The following is a 19,608-nucleotide window of genomic DNA, read 5'->3' on the forward strand; positions in this document are numbered from 1 at the left end:
CGTTTATCACTCACTCACGGCTCGCACATCATTTTCCACTGACTATTTGTCTGGCAACGACGATTGGCCATAACAGTTGCGATGCCTAATTAAATAAGAAGCTACGACGGGTTAGATTTTAGGGGTACTACCGCGTGCTTGACTGTAGAAATAAGTTTAATGCCACATTGTACTGTACAACGTATTGGTAATTGGCATGTAATCATATCGTATGGAAAGCTACAATTTGATTTGAACCGAAACAATGCTAATTACATTAAAACCCGCGTAAGTAAAGCACAACCATGGGCAGATTATTTATATGGATGAGTGTATGTACAACTATACCTTTGCTATATTGATGCAGCTGATGAGCATGTGGGGGCCATCACTGGGACTATGTGTATAGAAAAGTATAGCTTTAAATAATGATAAAGTTGTTTGGCTCAACTTGGCGGATCCAGCTTCGTAATCGTAAAAGTTCTAAAGGCTTGAAAGCGTAGTTTCTTTTTAGCTATAAAATTCTCTTCAATCATTTACAACCGCAACTTTCTTTTAAGCTTAAAGCACATTTGCCACTTGGCGATAAGCCAGTAATTGCATAGTGTCACGACCCACGAGTATACATGGGCTGGATCGATGGGGCTTTATCTGTTGGACTAAGCCCCTGATAAGGATCCACTCCGGCTAGATTTTCTAGTAGAGTTAGGCCTTTAATTCTAAGCCAAAGAGGTGATTCCAGAGACTTGTGATAGCGAAAGACGTCAAAAATTAATAGGTGATGCCCATCATCACCTGCTCTATGCTCGACAGTGCCCGTTGATAACGTTAATGTTGGTTAGGATCGACACGTTCGTCTCGTATTAATACTTGATTTCCAAGTACTTGTTTTGTAGCATTTTATTTTCATTTTTAACGTCTCTGGATATTCATACCGGAAAAAGAGGTTTTCGGAACCACGCCTTCAGTATAGTACTTCTGGCAGCGTTGGAAAGCTTCGTCTGCAAATGGCACAGCACATTTCTTGTAACCATACGAGGTGCCTGACGTCCCTTAGGAAAAGCGCCAGCCTGGCCTCTTAACTATTGCAGGTGTAACATCGTATAGTCTATGTAGACTTACAACTTATCATGACAATTAGCAATAAATAGTTTTGCTAACGTCATTATATATATTGTAATTATATATCCACCCACCGCTTGGTCTTCCGGTCTATGAACAGACAGCTGGAAGATTAAAGCTCAGGGAAAATTTGTAGAATTCTATGATCAGGTAGTCGCTTCGATGGCATCGTTGGACCCTAAAAGAGACCTTGAGCTGAATCGCTTCTTTGAGCGAAAGAACCCTCTGTATGTTGTCCGGCTACCGCCTGGTGACCAGGCTTCGTTAAGGACTTGGCGATGGCGAACAATAAAAGGCACCTCCCAGCTTCTGAACGACAGCAAAGATTCGCTTTTTTACCCTGCGCTCTTTCGGCACTTCCTCTCCTGAGAAAATTTAATTCCAGAATGATTGATCTCATGAGGTGGAAGGCATAATAATTTCTTCATCATTATCTTCAATCAAAAATCATTATCTTTGCTGGACCGCGCCATACTTGTTCATAAAGTGTTATATACACAGTTAACTTTATAAAGCTCGTAATGATGTCGTGGGTCAATTTCGTCACTGAGGGCGGAGTCAATGCGCAGTAGCGAAAAACTGCTTAGCAGTCCACCCAGGGGCAAACCTAGGGATGTTGATAATCCTCATCTAGCTAATTTTAATCTCTTGCGTGAGTTTTGTTAGAGTTGAGATGTGGCTTTTAAGTGTTATTTCTCATATCGTAGCTCTTTTTCTAAGCAAGCGGCACAAGCATACTGCTGGAAAATTGGCACCAACAGAAAGAGTACAAGCACTTCCTAGGAGTGACTATATCATCATGCGGCTAGTCGTTCCCAACAAACACAATAATAACACCAGTACTACAAATAACATAAACTTCATCAACCCCATCAACAACATTAAAGCCAACAATAATAAGGGCAGAATTGCCCTCTCTTTGCTAGCCCGCTTATTCTATCCAATCGTCATTGCGCGTCCATTTCTTCGCCGCGCGGCAGCTCTATTATATCGAAATTCGAGTTGAAGCTGATCTTGAAGTTTAATAATATCGGACTCTGCCGTTTTCGGCCGTTTCGCTCGAATCCGACGACGGTGATGATCAAGGTATGGAGGCTGAACCGATAAAATTTGAAGGCTAACGGTCCTAAAAATGCTTCCACTGCATCGTCTGGCCACGCCGAAAGCTCCACGGATTTGTTTTTCTTATTCTGTAGTAGCGCTTGGTAGTAGTAACATGAACTCTGGCACTGATCCTAGTCGCGGCGGCGTCAACAGTGGCATCGTAGAAGCAAAGATGTCGTACACCGTAAAAAAGTGCCTTGCAGTTGGTTTTTCTGAGACATCGTCTGTTGCTAATGGCATTGCCACTTCTGCCATAGCGCGTAACTCGTGACTCTTGACGTGGAGTGCGGAAGGAACATCCATCTATGTGAAATATATCCATTTCAAAGGCGATGATATGTGCTTCGCTTCGCTTCGTCGTCATTTCTGGCTGATTACTCTACCAACTACCCCTATGCTGTCCCCGGCGCCACCCTTTTCCCCCACGTGGACTCCCAGCAACTCGGTTTAACCTAGTCTAGCTTGACAACCCCCAAGGTCCGCTTCTGTCACATAGCGGCAACAGAGGCGATCTTACTGCGTTTGCGACTACCACGATTGCTCCTTATGCTAGAGAAACAACAGTAAAAAGGGTACTGGAAGGTATAGCTACCGATTTTTAGCTTTGCTCAGTGAAGCGTTGACTCACTCTTTGGACCATAAAAACCCCGAAATGGGTCAGACACGCTAAGTCGCAATGTCAAAATAACAACCTGAGTGCCCGACCCAGGGCGCGCCAGCTACAAAATAACAACGCGACTGGATTTTTGGTTCATGACAGCAATGGGGCAAAACTTTGGCCAAGACTTGTAAGCCTTCCCCTATGTGTCTTGCACTTAGTGTGTCTGGAGTATAAACGAAAGCAGTGTCTTCAGGACTGCCGCAGATACAGCCTGGCGTGATGCCAAAACGTTAAGATATGAAACAGCACCGGAGAAAGAGAATGGCGCCGTGGCAGTAGCAGTAGTGAGAAAAATGACGATGAAGGTCAAATGCTCATAGCAGTAGCCTGTAGTGGCCTGAAATGTCCCTGGTCTCGGTCAACTTTTGGCAGGCTTAGCAAGCTATAGACACGAAGCAATAAAAATTCCAAATAGCCAAGAAGTCGAGTCAATTTAAGTTGCACACACCCGCATCGCTTAGCAGAAAGTAGAAATAGGACGGGGTTCTCGACCTTCCGTAAAAAGGCCGATACGGGCACTCATTTTTCGTGTTCGAGACGATGTCGTCACGCGAATTTCATTGTGAACAGATAATTTCGCTTAGTAATATGTATGTCAATTTTTGCCCGATTTTTTTTTTGCCTGGCAAGAGATCCTTGCGGACACTATTTCCTGCATTTACAAAGATTGACAATATCGGAAAAATTAAACTAAAAAATTCTATGAATGAATTACTAAATATCAAGGTTCGCGTAGCATCACAATTTGAAGTGACGACCTTGTCGACTTGACCTATGTTTAAATAGCTTTTCCTAAACCGGTTATGTTTTTAATAAAAATAAGTCCTCGATACTAAACCTGAAAGCAGGTGATTTCAACCACTTGTCTGCATGCAAGCAATTACTGGGTGTACCATGATTGAAACAAAAAATTGCTCCTCATTCACTTACTAGTCTAGTTTACCAAGCAAAGCCATTTTCCGTCTAAAAGTAAATGGCCGCTCATTCGTTCGTGTAAATGTTCATATGGATCCGCACACCTCTATGCATGTGGTAGTTGTCCATTAACCATGAGTTCCGTATTCCCCTATGATTTTATTATGACAACATACATCCGCACGTATATATAATGGGACGTATGGAATGGAGCTATAACTAGTAGCATCGAACCCCTCATCGTGTACTTCCTCCACCTGTGTATATTTTAAAACATATTATTCTCTTCAATCACGACACAGACTATCTTCAACTCGAGCTTAGATTTTCTACAGTCTCCTTTCGCGCGGATTCGTTCTTGGCTTATCTTGTAGGATTGAGTCTAACATATGTTTGCTTTTATGCATCATCATATGTGTCTGTGTCACGTGCAGTTCACATTCATAGAGCTGTTATGAAACGCGGCGTCATGAAAAGTTGACGGCAGGGCAGACGCGGGTGGCATTTCAATCTTCAGCGAGTTTCTCAGCCGCCAACGGTTGTTGACGATCCGGCATCTATGTTTGGCAAACAAATAATTTTGTCTTACGAATATCGAGACGTGAGAAAAAATAGAGAGAGCTCGGTGGCGAAAAGCAGGCCTACCTCAAAGATCCTTTATGTTTCGAGTTTTATGTCTTACATAGCCGTTAGGCATTTCATCGGACAGACGGCCGGCTTTCGGCACGAAACGATGCCTGTCTATACCCGGGTTCGAATCTAGGCCTCAAGATGTCCCTAAGATACGTTACCTTTTGAGCTACAACGGGGCTATCTCTAAAATCCTAGCAAGCTTCTGACACCGAATGGCCCCTCCCTTGCCACAGATCAAATAATCGTTTCTCCTTGTCCAGCATCCTTGAAAGTGCAGTTGCAGAACGCCAATGTCAGGGGCAACTTGTCTTCACATATTTAACACACACCGAGAGAAGGAAACGCGCTGGGCCTGAACGCAACTGCAAGATTTCCATCAGCAGTTATTTGCTAGGACGAAATCTCCCGCATTAAGGAGCATAGAGAAGAATTGTCTCACGAAGATAAGGACGCTGTGGGGAAAAAAAACGTTCCTAACCCTGTTTAAGAAAACGTGTAGAAATAATTATACTTATATTCTGTAACATCCGTAAAATAACAACAAATGACAGTCCTATGCACTACGTTATGCCTTGTGGAAATACATAGATCAGCCGCTGACAAGGGAGAAAAATAGGCGAACACTTGCTTTCGACAGTGATCAAACAAGTTATTGCGCAGACTCTGAGACAATGAAAATATGCCATAGACACTCGAATATATAGTAGGAAAATAAAAACATGTCTAATAACATTGTTGTTGGTTGCCCCAAGTTCCATTAAGCAAGTACCATCGATACTGTTTTTCGTCTTACTGTTCGTGACTATAGTCTCTATAGAGAGGCTCTATAGATACTTAAACAATTGTAGTAGGTTCCTTGCAATAGACTCGTTCATTTAGTCTAAAATGTAAAGCCGGTAGTAGTTCCGATACGAAGATGATAATAATAACAACTATGATCTCCTATTGGTGAATGGCTGCTTGAACTCGTGTAAGCGCTATGTCCAGTACCTTTATTGGTCTTATCTATTTTTATGTTCACTAACAAAACCCACTACTATATATGTAATTGCGTCTTATTCTCGTTCTAGACATACTACCGAAACATCACCATAGATGATACGTACCTGGACAAATTCTGCACGATCCGCCTGGCAACCGTCGACTCGGAGAAGAAGATCTCGTTACTGAACGTCCACACCGAGCACTTAAAGCGTCACACAAATCGATGCCACTCTGTTGGAGCGCATCATCATGTAAGTATGGACAATGATACTGTATGTAACTCCTCGAAACAAATCCTATATCCAAATACAACGTTGTGTATAAAGTTCGAGTTAAAGGAAGATCCCAGGCCCACTGTTCGATCTTATCCGTAATAAACTGAATAGATCGAGATGTATAAGACGTGTTAATCATGTTTTCAAGATAGTCTTCAGCATTTGTGCTTCATCCCGGACAGCGTTCGAAATTAATGCTAGATGTATCAACATCGTTACAGATCCGTTAAGTTTCTGCAAAATCGCATTTATGATGAAAAGTAATAAAAAATTATACCAGTGCAACTAGAACAGAAAGTCAAATGTTGTTTCTGTGGATGAACGAGCGCGGGCAGCATATTTATTTCGTCTAATTTGTTTAACTATACGACCCAGCTTAATAACTAACTTGAACAACTTACTTGAAAAATTATCCTATTATTCCTTTTTATTCTACTTTTTATTAATATCTTTTCAACGCTCTACATCACCTATTATTACCTGTTATTCTAATGCCTGCAAGATAAGCTATCGAAGATACGGATGCGATGGTTCAAGTACGTAACAAAATACCCCAGATAAATTCCCGCTCCAACTAGATTTCTAGGGGGAGAAAACCCTCTGATTCCTAAAACTTGGTCACGCATAGGGCGTAGCTGATGGTCAAGAACAAAAATGTAGTGTACGCCTTAACATGAACTACACGGAATTATAGTCATAGAATGTATATATTCCCTTCATTTACACTCATCATGAAATGAACACGGGATGAAACATATTAAATCGATACGACTCTCGCGTAACCGATTACGGGGAAAAAAAGATAACGAAGGACTGAAACATGAAGTCGAAAGAAAGTTGGCTGGCTAACGATAGATAGGCCTTTACTATCGTTGGCTAAATTGTAACAGATTTGTTCTCGTGTAGAGATGGCCTGTTACGCTTGTTCGAAAAGAAGAGGGCAATATTTGCGCCCAATGAGACAGACAAACAGTGGTGATTGCTTGAAACGGACGACTTGCTGGTTTAGTCCGGACGGAACGCCGGAGGCATTCGAAAACTCAAATTCTGATCAACTTCGGGCTTCCGCAGCCGCTGTTGTGCCATCAGCTTTGATAACTTCCTTCAACTTTCGTTTTTTTTTTTAATCTTCGATTGGGTTATTTAAGTCTCTTTCATTTGAAGCACATATCGGCGTGAAAGGGCGTATTTTTTTAAAAAAAAAAAAAAAAAAACCTGTTTTTCCGGTCTATATTCTACGTTCAAGAAAAAGGAACTCACTTTCTGTTTACTGTATTTGCGATAACGAGTAACGATTGCCTACCTTCCGTAATATACGTATATCCACTATTATCCACTATATCCTATAGTATCCTTCCACTATTATAACGTAGTTATATATTTGGAATGGTAGAAAATGATGCTATTTGATTGGGACAATTAATCCATCTCGGACAAGTTAACCGTCTACGCGTTCGCAACCCGAAATCACTTGAACATCATTTTTTTTCTATTTAAAAATAGCTAGGACATCACCTATGTCGATTTTTGTGCAAAGGCTTTCCTGACGCACCGTCGTCCAGGCCCATTAGCTAAAACGTCAATCTCTCGGGACGCGCAAGACGAGTTTGCCTTTGACCAATGTCAATTACCGAACCTGAGTTCTAATTTAATTGTGCCTTTTCTTATCGATGCATTGTCCTTCGTCAATATATATATATATATATGATATGTTGGACAATATCTGGATTCATTATAACTGTCAAGCTGACAGCTAAGCTTTTCATTAAGCTAACCATTGTCAAACACGTTCTAACCCTTTCGCATTTGTGTTCAAATAATGAGAACAGTCAGATTTATTGCGATAATTTTTACAAAAGACATAGTATGAATGCATTTGGGTCGTCCCTATGCTCACGATTTTAACTGCTGCATATGAATCATCTAATGCACGTACAGCTTTAAGTATAACTAATCTATTCTTGCATCTATTTTTTTTTTGTTTTTTCTTCTCCTTCTACCCACAGCCACCGATCATAAGTAGCATTCACGTCACCGACCTGCACAAACGTTACAACATTTCCGACAGTCATTTTACCTTGACAGGATCCCACAACAACCGCAGCAATAACAATGAGCAGGCCTCGTCCGCTACAGGCCAGACCGACATAATCGGCTCAGAGGAAAGATCTCGTGACTCTAACGGACGCCGTTACAGCGGTGACCAGAGTGCGCCGCAGTCTGGCTTCGCCTTGGGAAACGCCACAAGCATCAATTTCGAGAATCGCCATGTGCTGATCAACGCCAGCGACGTCGCCATCGCCACATTCACAGCGTCCAATGCCGAAGCGTCCATCGACGCTGGGAATAACTCGAGCGATTCTGAGGGTGCTAGCGGAAACAAGACGGTCTCTGTGACACCCGGGATTACTCACAAGGTTAGCAACACATTTACGTCGCAGCTCGAACTATTTCCTGCACCGGTGCTGATCAGTCTGTCGAGACCTCGTCCAACCAATTATGCCATCCATCAGGGACCCGGTACTCATTTGTCGCTAGCCAGTAACGGTCTGACCGGAGCGGCCATCGGAGCTACTGCGGATCCACATTTGATAGATGGAAAAGTCGGCTTATCCTCCGAGGTGCTCAAGGCGGCCATTCGTTGGGATCCGTTTGTAAACTCGTCAGAAGATGGTTCGTGCACAAAATACAAAGTTACATGGAAGGCCGCAATAGTAGACAAGGTTGCAGGTGAGTGAGGTCGGGTCGTAGGGTTCTGCTTGTTGCTGTGGCTACAAAAGTGAGATAACCCCATGAGCGAATTATGTCTATAGATGACTGCCTGCGGAGAAAAGATAGCATGGCAAGCTTTTATTACCTTCCTTTGTTATTACTCTTTTATATAAATAGGGAGATGTAAGCTCCGAGAAAGGTTTTCATTGCAACGTGTTGGATCTTTTTGTTCTAATATTGATATTATTCGGATAGGGACGCATTTGGAATTTTTTTTATATCCTCATTGTTGGGTGGAAACGAACAATCGAACCAGGGAAAAAAGTTCAGTCGTGGTAGGCTAATCCGAGCGCGTCCCGTGCTAGCTTAGCAGGTAATGATTTTGCGTGCTAATCTTAGGGACACGTTATAATCTAGGTTCAACTCCACACACAGAGAAAGCTGGCCGTGTCTCTGATGGATTGCCTAACGACGATACGGGACGTAAAACAGGAAACGTAGAGAGATGCGCAGACAGACTTCCTTTTGTGCTGGAAGCCAGCCGCCTGAAACAATGCCAAATGGCAGTGTCGAACGCAAAACTTAAAATGTTCAGGTTAGACTAGTCCGTCCGCTCGAGACGGACAAGAATATCACTAATATGTTACCTTTGGTCAGAGTTTTTCCTCTGTACACAATAGGACTAAAATATGTTGTGATGGACTTTATTTGAATTTTAAATGCGTTTCGTCTCTAAAACATAGTTGCACTGCATAACTTAAACATGTGGTAACTGCAACACTGTGTTGGCCTGCGGCCTTCAGCTTGTAAATTCTATGAAGCTGATACTTAAGATTTCAGTCGCAAGATAGCAATGACAGCATATCATGTCCTTTTGCGATCTAGTGCGTCCATCTTTAATTTAACTGAAGACGTATATCTAACGTTATTATTGTGCACGAAATAACATCGCTGCTTCCTTATCAGTACAAATGTACCAAATTACTTTCGAAAATACACACGTCTATTTATTTTTTGTAAACAACAGATGCTATGTGTGTGTCCGCAGACTTCTTCGGTCATCGCGGGTTGGTCATTGGCTAATTTTTTCTTAAGATAGCCAGCCATGTTGACCTTGTCCTTCCAGTTCAAGCGACTCCGTGGAAGAATTTTCTGTGAGGGGGTTGTTCTTGTCCATCATGTAACAGCGTTTTTTGCCAATCGGAACGACTTTTATCAGCCTTCCCGCTCACATCATAAAGCTTCTTTTTTATAGAATAACTAGATCATTTAAGGTCATTTCCTGACTTGCTTGAAATTGCTGTGTCTACGATCTTATTTTTTTTCTGAAGAATAAGGTGTAGGAACAGAATTAATTGGATATTTAATAAAAAGACGCCAGAGTTCATCATGTACCTAAGATCGGTGGAAGTAATCGGACTTTCCCTTAGTATGGTGAGTTCTTGATAGGCTTAGAAAAGCCAAGTTAGGGTTAGAGCTGTTGCTCTATTATAGGATTCACTCAGGTATATTTGTCAACAGACTTCTGTATTCTTGAAATTATGAACGATTTCTCGAGACAAACGAGCAAATTGTATTACTGAATTTAGATTCTTCAAAGTCTGATGATAGGGGCTGCATCGGGGACGGGTGGTATGAAAACCAGAACCCTCTGATGATAGCTTAAACTCTGACGGTAACGCAAACTCAGTTTCTATTTAAAGAAAACGAAGTTACAACGAGGAAAAGGTAAAAGACGTATGGGAACTCAAAACGGCACCGACTTAAAGGGAGATTCGAGGCAAACGAAAATTAAGCTAGGTTAAGCAAAAAGCAGGCTGAATATATAGCCTGCTTAAAGCAAATACGAGGGGCAAAAAGGACGTATACTTTGACTAGCTACAATAGAAGTTCAATTACCAGCGCCTGTCAAGGGCAAAGAAAGCAGATAAAGGCTACGCTGTGATCTTTTTTCTAATTACTATTTTCATTTTTTACTCGGAAAAGTAATTCGGTTAGAAGCAACCGCTGATTTTAGCCGGTTAGCCGAAATAACAACCCCCTTTTGTCTAGTTTGTCAATGTGATGAACAGGTCTATTACCCGGTGTAAAGGTAGATTTCAGTCCTTTAATTCAGTGTCATAAACATTCTTTACTTTAAGCTAGGACGGCTAAGCTAAATAGAAGCACCTAGATCTGTTAAAACCTGCTCTTTCATTTAACTTATGGCGAGGTATTGGCAAACATCCGGACTTGTGCTAAAGCGTAATATTTATCTTGGAAGTTCAAAAAAAAAAAAAAAAATCCGGTTTCTTGTTCCGATAATGCGGTTACTGCAACAGCTAACGCGGTCTTTATTAAGCCTACTTCCGCTCAACCTATCCTTGACAGAGCAATGGAGAGTTGCACCAGTCTTACAAAGTACATATACATATAGATGTATATATTTTTGTTTCTTAAAGAATATACACAGCATATGAGCACAGTGAAAAGCCCCGGAATTCTATGCCTTAAGCATTGGTTAAGCGACAACCTTGCTTCTATGTCTCCGAAGATGATGGGCCTCACAATAAAAACGAAGTTTTTTTAGAGTATAATTACCAATTACCAATTAATTATTATTTTAGAGTACAATACCAAATTATTCTGCTGCTTAACGGAAAAGATTAAAATTAGAAGGTATTGAAATGTTATGTATATTTATAAAATTTGGCCGGACAAATATGTTTGTTGAACGAAATACTTCTTTAGCTCAGGAAGGTTATCCTAATCATATCATTGGCGTCGTCTAATTACTTTATGCGCTCATCTGCTAGAAAATGGCGGAAACACGTTTAAACGAAGTGTTAAACCCCACCTCAAGATTCATTTACTCATTAAATCAAACTATTTTTTTATCATTTCACCCGTAATAACCTGGATCTTCATTAATTAATTCTACAGGCTCGGCTTTCACATTTAAGAGCATCGAATGCATCCCTAGTCCACTTGTCCAAGCTCATTAAGTTCACGGCATAGATTGTTTGCTTCAGTAATGATGGCCTTGTGACCCCTACAGGATCCACCGTCTGCCTATATATATATATACATATACACACACATATATGTGTATATATATATATATATACACATATATCGATGGATGCCTCCGCTATTGTTACTACTGCAATCGATCAAAATAGCTCACCTCGATCCGCGTAGCCAGTTTTCCTTCTATTCATTCTTTCGCGCATTTTTCCTGTATCTTCTTACCCGTTGTCGTTTTTGTATAGCCCTAAAAGCCATTGCTTTTGCTCATCTGCATCTCTCGTTTTAGCGATCCGATTAGGCATGACAAATGGTTAGCGCCGGCTAGTAATTCGCTGGTGGTGTTCGGCTGTCGCAACTCCTCCAGCGCCTTCTGACTGGTACCTAAACTAAAGCGGTGGCTCTGAGTAACGACCAATGTCGATGTTTCAGGACCAGTTCATCGACGCTATCGATTGCATGAGAGATACGAAAGTCTGACAGAGAATCAGGCAAAACAAAAGAGAGAGGACATATTACATAGTGCGATCAGCATTGACTTGTTACGTTCATCTCATGTTCCACCGCCAGTCGCTGACTGTACCATTCTTTATGGACAACTTGGCTGGCGCTTGTCGCTGAAGATGATGCTCGCCTCGACCTGCGTTGCCTGTGGAGCTTCCAGCAGGACACATTCAAATGAGCATTCTTTCTCACTGCATATATTCTTTGCCTGGTTAAAACTTAACCAAAAGTCGAGCTTGCGTTCATTCACATATAAGTTAACTTGTTTCATGTGCAATTTTTCCTTTTTCTATTTGTTTTCCTCATCTTTTTTTATTTTTAGGTGACCTGTTGACATGTTCTACTAATACGTCGATTTCAGTGGAGCGCAACAGCGTTTACCATGTGTGGGTCAGCCTTTTTGGCCACGAGCAGATCCGCACCCAGCAACTTACTGTGGAGACTGCCCACGCCCAGTTTGCCAAGTTACACGCCCTTGAAAGCTGTCATGGTAAGGGTGATTAGGTTCACAGCGATGACAGGTGACGTTGGAAGTGTCGAGTCGCAGGGTCAAGTCATATCATGGCAGGGGAGGCTTTCAAACGTTTCCGATAGAGAAAACGGCTTCTGAAGAGAGAAATAGAGATAGAAAGAGAGAAAGAGGAAGAGAGAAAAAGCTAAATTACCCACTGAAGCCTATGTTAGGTTGTGTTTGGAGTGACTCTGCAAAAGTATGAGCTCCTTGCTTTGAAGACCATAGAAGGGGAAGAAAATGGCTATTTGAGGCGGGAGTTTCTATAGCGAACGGCTCCTGTAGAAAACAGAGACTATTAGGAGGGCTCTAGAGAGTTCTAAAGATGACTCCCCTTGTAATAGAGCGTTACTACTCGAACAAGAGCTCACCAAATAGGGGCCTGGCACCCTAGAACACATGCATGGCAAACGAATTGACGGGAACAGGCAACGCGAGTTTCGCCTTGCTGCTGACATTACCCGCAAGTGTCATGTCACTATAGCTGGCTAGGTAAGCGCGCCTAGCCATGTTAACCTACATGATCGTCGCCGTCTTTTTATGGTGGTCGAGCTTCAAGTTCCGATAGGTAGCGATATTTAGAGCTCCATTTTTGATCTGATGGGTGTTTAGAGGGTCAGATGATATATGGCAGTACTTGATTTGATTAACTCACCATTTTCTGTAGCAAGCCTCTTTTTTTTCTAAATTTAAATATCCATCCAGTTTATATTTCCTAAGTATTGTATTTTTAATTAACACTTAAGGGTACGAAAGAAGTGTCTTAAGAAAAGATTACGTTCAGCTAAAAATCACCTACTATTTGATTAGCAGAAATCTTTTCAAGAGTGTTTTTTATTGTTACCAAATTTAGATTATAGCTCTCACAGACGCTATGAGCATATACCATTTAATAAACTCTGAGGGGGGGGGGGGGGGGTATTTCCTAGCGGCTGCATTTCCAATGCAGTGCTTCTCGTTACAAATTTAAGGGGCTTGCAATTTAAGGGGCTCTAGTTATGTATGTTGCGTATGTATGGTTGTGGCTGCGCTTTCGAAAGCAATTAGTTTCGTTCGCAATCTCTATTGCTCCTCTTGCACTTTCGCATCACCAATTGTCAGCGCTCCTCCTTCACACTAAATACTTCTCGTACAAGTAATCCTCTCACAACTGACGCCTACCTGTGCGTGCACAGTGAATTTGCGTGAATTCCCTTGTGTTATTTGTTTATATCGGATGACATCTTTGCGATGATATTTTCCGAAAGCCTGTAATCCACGCGTTTAGCCCCGTTACCCCCCTAATTTCGTTTGCCTGATTGAATTAGACCTATAGAAGTATCGTGCTAGAGGTACAGGAATAGTGTAACATAACGAAAGGGTCGTTCAACGCGGAGTCATCTTTGTGCAGGGTCCTTTTGTCCTAAATGTAGATTTAGAACGTAGCGGGATTTGGAATCAGGGTATATATCGCTGTACTGTAAACCCTCCGCCAGAAAACGCTAATTAGTGTTTTGCCTAGTCTCGTTCAGTCAGCCTTTTGCTTAGCCTATTCAGTACGAGCCAACACACGTTTATTCGGACCTAAAGTATACGGATCGATTGAACTGGCCATATTCTTTAATTTCCTAACTTTCTCTCGCACTCTATCTTCGCTTCCCACTAACGCGTATCGTATACTTTGTTGTGCTTTTCTGCGTTTCTATACTAATTTGTCTTTAACTCTATGTGTGGCTTGTAGGGTGCGTACGTGGCGACTATACAACGGGCGTGTCGGCGGCCTTAGCTTCGTTGATTGTTCTGGCCGTGGCCGTCTTCCTCCTCATAAAGAGCTACCGGAGCTACACCCTCCGTGACCATAAACTCCACAATAGCGTGTCCTCATTCCTGATGCCTAGTTCATTGCTGGGCGAGTTAGGTGCCAAGCCGATGATGCACGTGATTGAGCCGAAAATGCTGAATTCGGCTGTCAGCTCTTCCCGGGCTTCGGCCCATGTCACCATTACCCCAATCGCCACCCACGGTCCCGAGGAACAACCCTCCAGCAGCTTGAGGAGTAACGGGCCTTACGAGCCGCTGAGCCTTGAAGACGAAGATGTCAACTACTTTGTCTTCGATTTACCAAAGAACCACACTGCCGTATAAAGTCAATGTCGTAGAAGAATGAAAGGCATGAAAAGGATGACAATGGCATGACGAAGATATGGAAAAAGTTAAAACGAAAGACAGACAGGCAACGATACATTTAAAGGAAACAGCAAAAAAGATCTAGCAAGCAAGAAAAGAGGACGCAAAGAAGACGAAAAAAATGAACCCAAAGCGAACGACAATGATACGTAGTCTCGCTTACGAATCGCTCGTCTTACTTAACAATATCAGAAATACCACTGCTACAAGTATGAGCTAATATCCAATGAATCTTAAGTTAGTTAGTCCCGTCCATAGACAAACGGAATCGAACGGAAGTAGCAAGAGTGGACACCAAAGTCGTACCAACGCGCCAAACGAATGCAAATTAAACAAACAGGAAGTATGGGAATGGTCGCCTGCCAAATTGTATGAAACAGCAATATTTAGGTATGCACGTGGGATGCTTCGCCCGGTGAACGTGGCAGAAGTAAGGAATGGCGGCTCGCTTTTGCGAGTCCTGTCTTTAGAGAGAAGACATCTTTGCCCATTCGGGCGGCCGCCAGTCAGACAGTCGGCAGCAAAGCAAAAGGCACGCACGCCAACCAGTGGATGCATGCCGAACGTGCATAAGGTACTTTTGGGAACAAGGACTTCGCGCACAGACAAAGCCTTGTGTGAATCGCGTTAGACTATAGTGTTTGCTGCCCGATGAAATCGCCCGTTACCTGCAGACCATGGAAAACGTGAATTTATGGTATCTTTTCAACATCTTCAAGCCGACAAAGTGTTACATGTAGATTAATTACTTTCGTACTGTCACTTCTAGGCACCTTCTAATGAACCAAATCTGAGAACGACGTCGTACCACTATGGCCAATGAAGCTAGGTGGCATAAGTTTTCGGCTGAAACCTGTGTAACTAAGCGCAGTACGATTAAGCAAACAAAGCTTCCGAATTAGAAACGATTAGAATCTAATCCGGTTTCTACTATCGATCAAGCTGAAGGACACGGTGAACGTCAGATACGTAAAAGGATACTATTTTTCATAGGGATCCACTGCTGTCATCTCTTTTTGGCTCGAGTGAAACGCTACCAGCGACTGGCTATATCTTCATAAAGCAATGATGATAATAATGAAGCGCCCCGCTGTCTGCGTATACGTGTACCGTAACAGTGAATAACAGTGTACGCATTTGAGATTCGCGGCTGGAACAGGTCACTTAGGAACAGGTAGTCTCGATTCACAGACTCGGTGTAGGACATCTATTATTTCTATTATTAGAAGTTTTACCTTAACTTGTTCGTCCCGCCTATAGTAAACATTCATGGATCGGAAAATTACATTGCGGGCATTTGAACAATTGAGCGAACGCCACCCTGTCACTGGTGATGCTGTCCTGGCATAACTCATCAACTTGAGTTGATAAGGATTGCTAATAAGGTAAAAACCTATTCGAAATAAGAAAAAATCCTCGTACCTAAATTGAATACAAAACGAATAAAGACGGAGGTAAAAGAGTGGACATGACATGGTGATAAACAAGGCGAAACGATTCGAATAAGCAGATAAAGGAGTCGAAGGACAACGACAGGATACGAATCGACCTAAATACAATGAGTCACCGAAATAAGGCCAAGCAAAAAACGCTTACAATCCAATTAGTTATACAACTTCGATCGACCGATGACAATCAACTAGCGCAGTAGCGAACCAATCAGTGGATGGGTATAAAAGAAATTATTACAGACTTGAAAGGGGAAAACAAAAATCAAGATAGTAAGGAATATATGACTGCGTACAATATACTTAAAATGGTGCGTGCAGCGGAGAGGTGGTTCGCCAACGCTGACCAAATGTGTATTATTCTATTCTTTTTAAGGTCAGGCTTAATAACAAGGTCCAGAACAAGCCGATATTAAGAGCGCCAAACGAAGCTTCGTTTTCTCAGTGCGGCGAATTCGCTGACTTGTTTCAAGTTAGATGAAAATAAGAGTATAGCTCGCGACACGAGTTTTTTGCTTCTGCAAGCAATACGACCCAATCTGTAATGCTAGATCTGGGTTTTCTTCGTCCATTCTTCGAATTTACAATGCACGCGCTCTATGACGGCGCGACGTGTGGCCGATTGGTTCATTGTTGTAAACTATTAGTTCATACTGTATCAATGTATCTGATACGGCGGACCTTGAAGGGATCGCGATAGCTTCGACTTCTGGCAGGTGTCACTGTGTGAAAGGCAACCAATACTAGCGATTCAATGTCCTCTCTGTAAACTATCAACAGTAAAAAATATACGAACAAACCAAAAATTCTCCCCATATGTAAAGCATGCAAGATCATCGTCAGATCCGTAAATCACACTCATCATTAACAATAGCTTCTTTCGGATAACAACGTTAGCAGACTAACCTGAAACGATCATACGATTGGTGATTTCTATATAAATATGCTCCTTAGCAATTGACTAAATGACTGAGATAAAAACAACAGATCTCAGCAGCATCGGCAGTACTGAAACGCATTCTCATCAGAATTCTGATGGGATGGCTGCAGATATATGAATATATATGCATAGTTAGTAACGAGTGTGTGTGTATATATATATATACATGGAACAGGAGGGTACCGATTTGCTGAAGCGCCAGCGACAAATGATCATGGTATATATATATATATATATATATATATATATACACACTAGATATGATATATAAATATAATGCTCTTTTTTGATGCGGCTATATATATGATAGATTACTATCAAGGGAAGTTCATGCTCGCTGTGAGATTTTCTGTTCTCTCTGAAAATAAAGGTCGAGAGAGCTCACGTTATGAGATTGTTAACGGCGGTAGCGATGGAGGTTAGCGGGGAGACAATAATTAAGGTGCACATAACTGTTGAAAATGGTGATAACAACTTCGAGTGGCCAGCCACTAAAGATTAATGGGTCAACTGCCCGAAATATGGTGAAAGTTGGGTTGCTAACTAATCGTAAGTTTCGAGCTCATGTAATACGTCACGTAACAGGCCACTGACCGGTAGTCTGAGCCTAAAAGAAGGCCTTTGTATTAAGGGACCTATGCTGGACGATGGAAATAGACTGCGGAATCTACAATATGACTAGGTCTTTCGTTGCATACCGTCTTAATAGTACCTTACACGGAACCAAAATTGGCCCCTGGACACATGGTACCTTGGAATATTTCTCAAGATAGAAAAATCATAGGAATTGAATAGAGATAATCATAATGACAAAATAATTTTAATGTTACACATTCGATCGAATGAACATTTGTTGCAGAAACCTAGCATGACTAAACAGCTCATAGATGGTTCGTGGATGATTAACGATTAGTGGGGCAAACGTATAGTAAAATCGGCACCTCCGCGGTTGGAACAGGGGGCCACTCGAAAGTTTGTGACAATTCGTGCCTATGCAAGATGGCTCGTAACCCAAACTCAAATAGTTATCGCTAGTTTGTCGCTAGATATATCGTTAATACTTCTAACGCCTCTCAGAACCTCTACCCTGCTACCGAGACCCCGCAAGAAACAGAGGCAGATACCTTGTGCCAGCTTCCAACAGGCTGTACATACACACCGACCTTCTAGCCGAGATGAACCATCCCGAATCAGCTCCATCTACTTTCAGATTTCCCGTAACCTGTAATAGGAAAGGTAGACGACGTGACTGCTAACCAAGCTGATCAACTGATTGTCAGAGCAAAATTAAGAGATAGATTGAAGAAACGACAGTTACTACGGTCACATGCACCCGGTCGACGGTGCTGGCAAATCAGCTAGCAATCAAACCGAAAAAAACCTTAACTAGAAAAAAAAAACATTCAACTTACTATTATCCTACTGACGCATTTCCCGCCAGAGTATTTGATTTCCTTTGTAAATATTTCCGTGCCAAAGAAACAACAATTAAAAAAGAAGACAACGTATTACGACATCCATGGACAACAAAGAATAACACTGATGCCTGTGTTCAAACAACAAAGGTCGTTATTGTGTTGTTATTATCTAGGTAGGCAAGAACAAATAGGAGGCACGAAGATATAAAATGAGAGTAATCCTAATACAAAATGAATTATTACTAAAAATCGGTTTGTAGATTTAGTGTTAATAAATTTTAGGGACTTTGGCTTAGGTTCTCCGTTTCGGATTTTTCGGTGCGTCATCTGAAGATTGCAATTCCAGATATGAAAAAGTAAGTAGAAAGTAATATCTATTACATAGACGACATTTACTTGGATTTGATAACGGAAAATATATCTAACGAACTACTCAAGTAGTACACACTTCGACTAGACAGTTTAATACAACAGTTTCTAGTCGGCCTTTGAATAACGTCCTATCGACGTTCATAGTTTAATTTTGAGAACAGAACTAACACGTTGGCATCGGCCTTCGACCTTAGCTTTGGGCCGACGTCAGTTAGACGTGCCTGAATCGAAAACAGGCCCATTGTAGCGAGACCTTACTTATTCATCCAGTTGAGCCCGTCAGATAGATTAGTTGACCAAAAGAAATTGAATAGATGTTATCTCACTTTTAAGTAAAACTCTATAATAAAATTGATGTTGACACATCTGCGCTCCGATTCCTTTGACGCAAGTCAACAATATGACCAATCCGAGATGTAATTAAAGTTACGCTACGGAAGTTTGGTAAGTCGAAATTTAATCCCTCGTCTATGACGAGGTAGGTTTGAGGATGGCTCACTTACCACCAGTGTCATCCCGTCATCATTGAACATTAACGTATGCACCCTTGAATAGGAGTAAGTTGACTACGTTATAGGCATTACCTTTATGTGAAAGGTAACTGAAAAGGAACGATGATGCAGCCCGTACTGGAAAGGCTGGCTAAGCAACAATTTTTCTTGCTATCGTTATCAACAAAATACCATAAAATCAAATCACATGACTCGATTTCTCACGTCCTTAACGAGTATCTAGGTCGATACTCTACGAATGCTATCTATTCTTTAGTCTATCGCTCTTTGAGCGTCTGCCTTCTTGAGATTGACTTAGGTAGATGTTGCTCAACAATATCCTGGACATTTTTCGTTATCACGGGTA

General features: G+C 41.7%; 1 protein-coding gene across 1 annotated transcript in view; it reads left to right on the forward strand.

Moving 5' to 3' along the window:
• The window catches only part of LOC111269214 (uncharacterized), a 109,501-nt gene extending 90,973 nt beyond the window's left edge, over positions 1 to 18,528 (forward strand). Inside the window, exons 5-8 of the mRNA XM_022848652.2 lie at positions 5,485 to 5,649; positions 7,680 to 8,403; positions 12,218 to 12,385; positions 14,127 to 18,528. Coding sequence (XP_022704387.1) covers positions 5,485 to 5,649; positions 7,680 to 8,403; positions 12,218 to 12,385; positions 14,127 to 14,530 — 1,461 coding nt within the window. The 3' untranslated portion in view covers positions 14,531 to 18,528. The remainder of the gene's footprint in view (positions 1 to 5,484; positions 5,650 to 7,679; positions 8,404 to 12,217; positions 12,386 to 14,126) is intronic.
• The last annotated feature ends 1,080 nt before the right edge of the window (positions 18,529 to 19,608 follow it).

This window comes from Varroa jacobsoni, unplaced genomic scaffold (genome assembly GCF_002532875.2).
Source record: "Varroa jacobsoni isolate VJ856 unplaced genomic scaffold, vjacob_1.0 scaffold_1364, whole genome shotgun sequence".
NCBI lineage: Eukaryota > Metazoa > Arthropoda > Arachnida > Mesostigmata > Varroidae > Varroa > Varroa jacobsoni.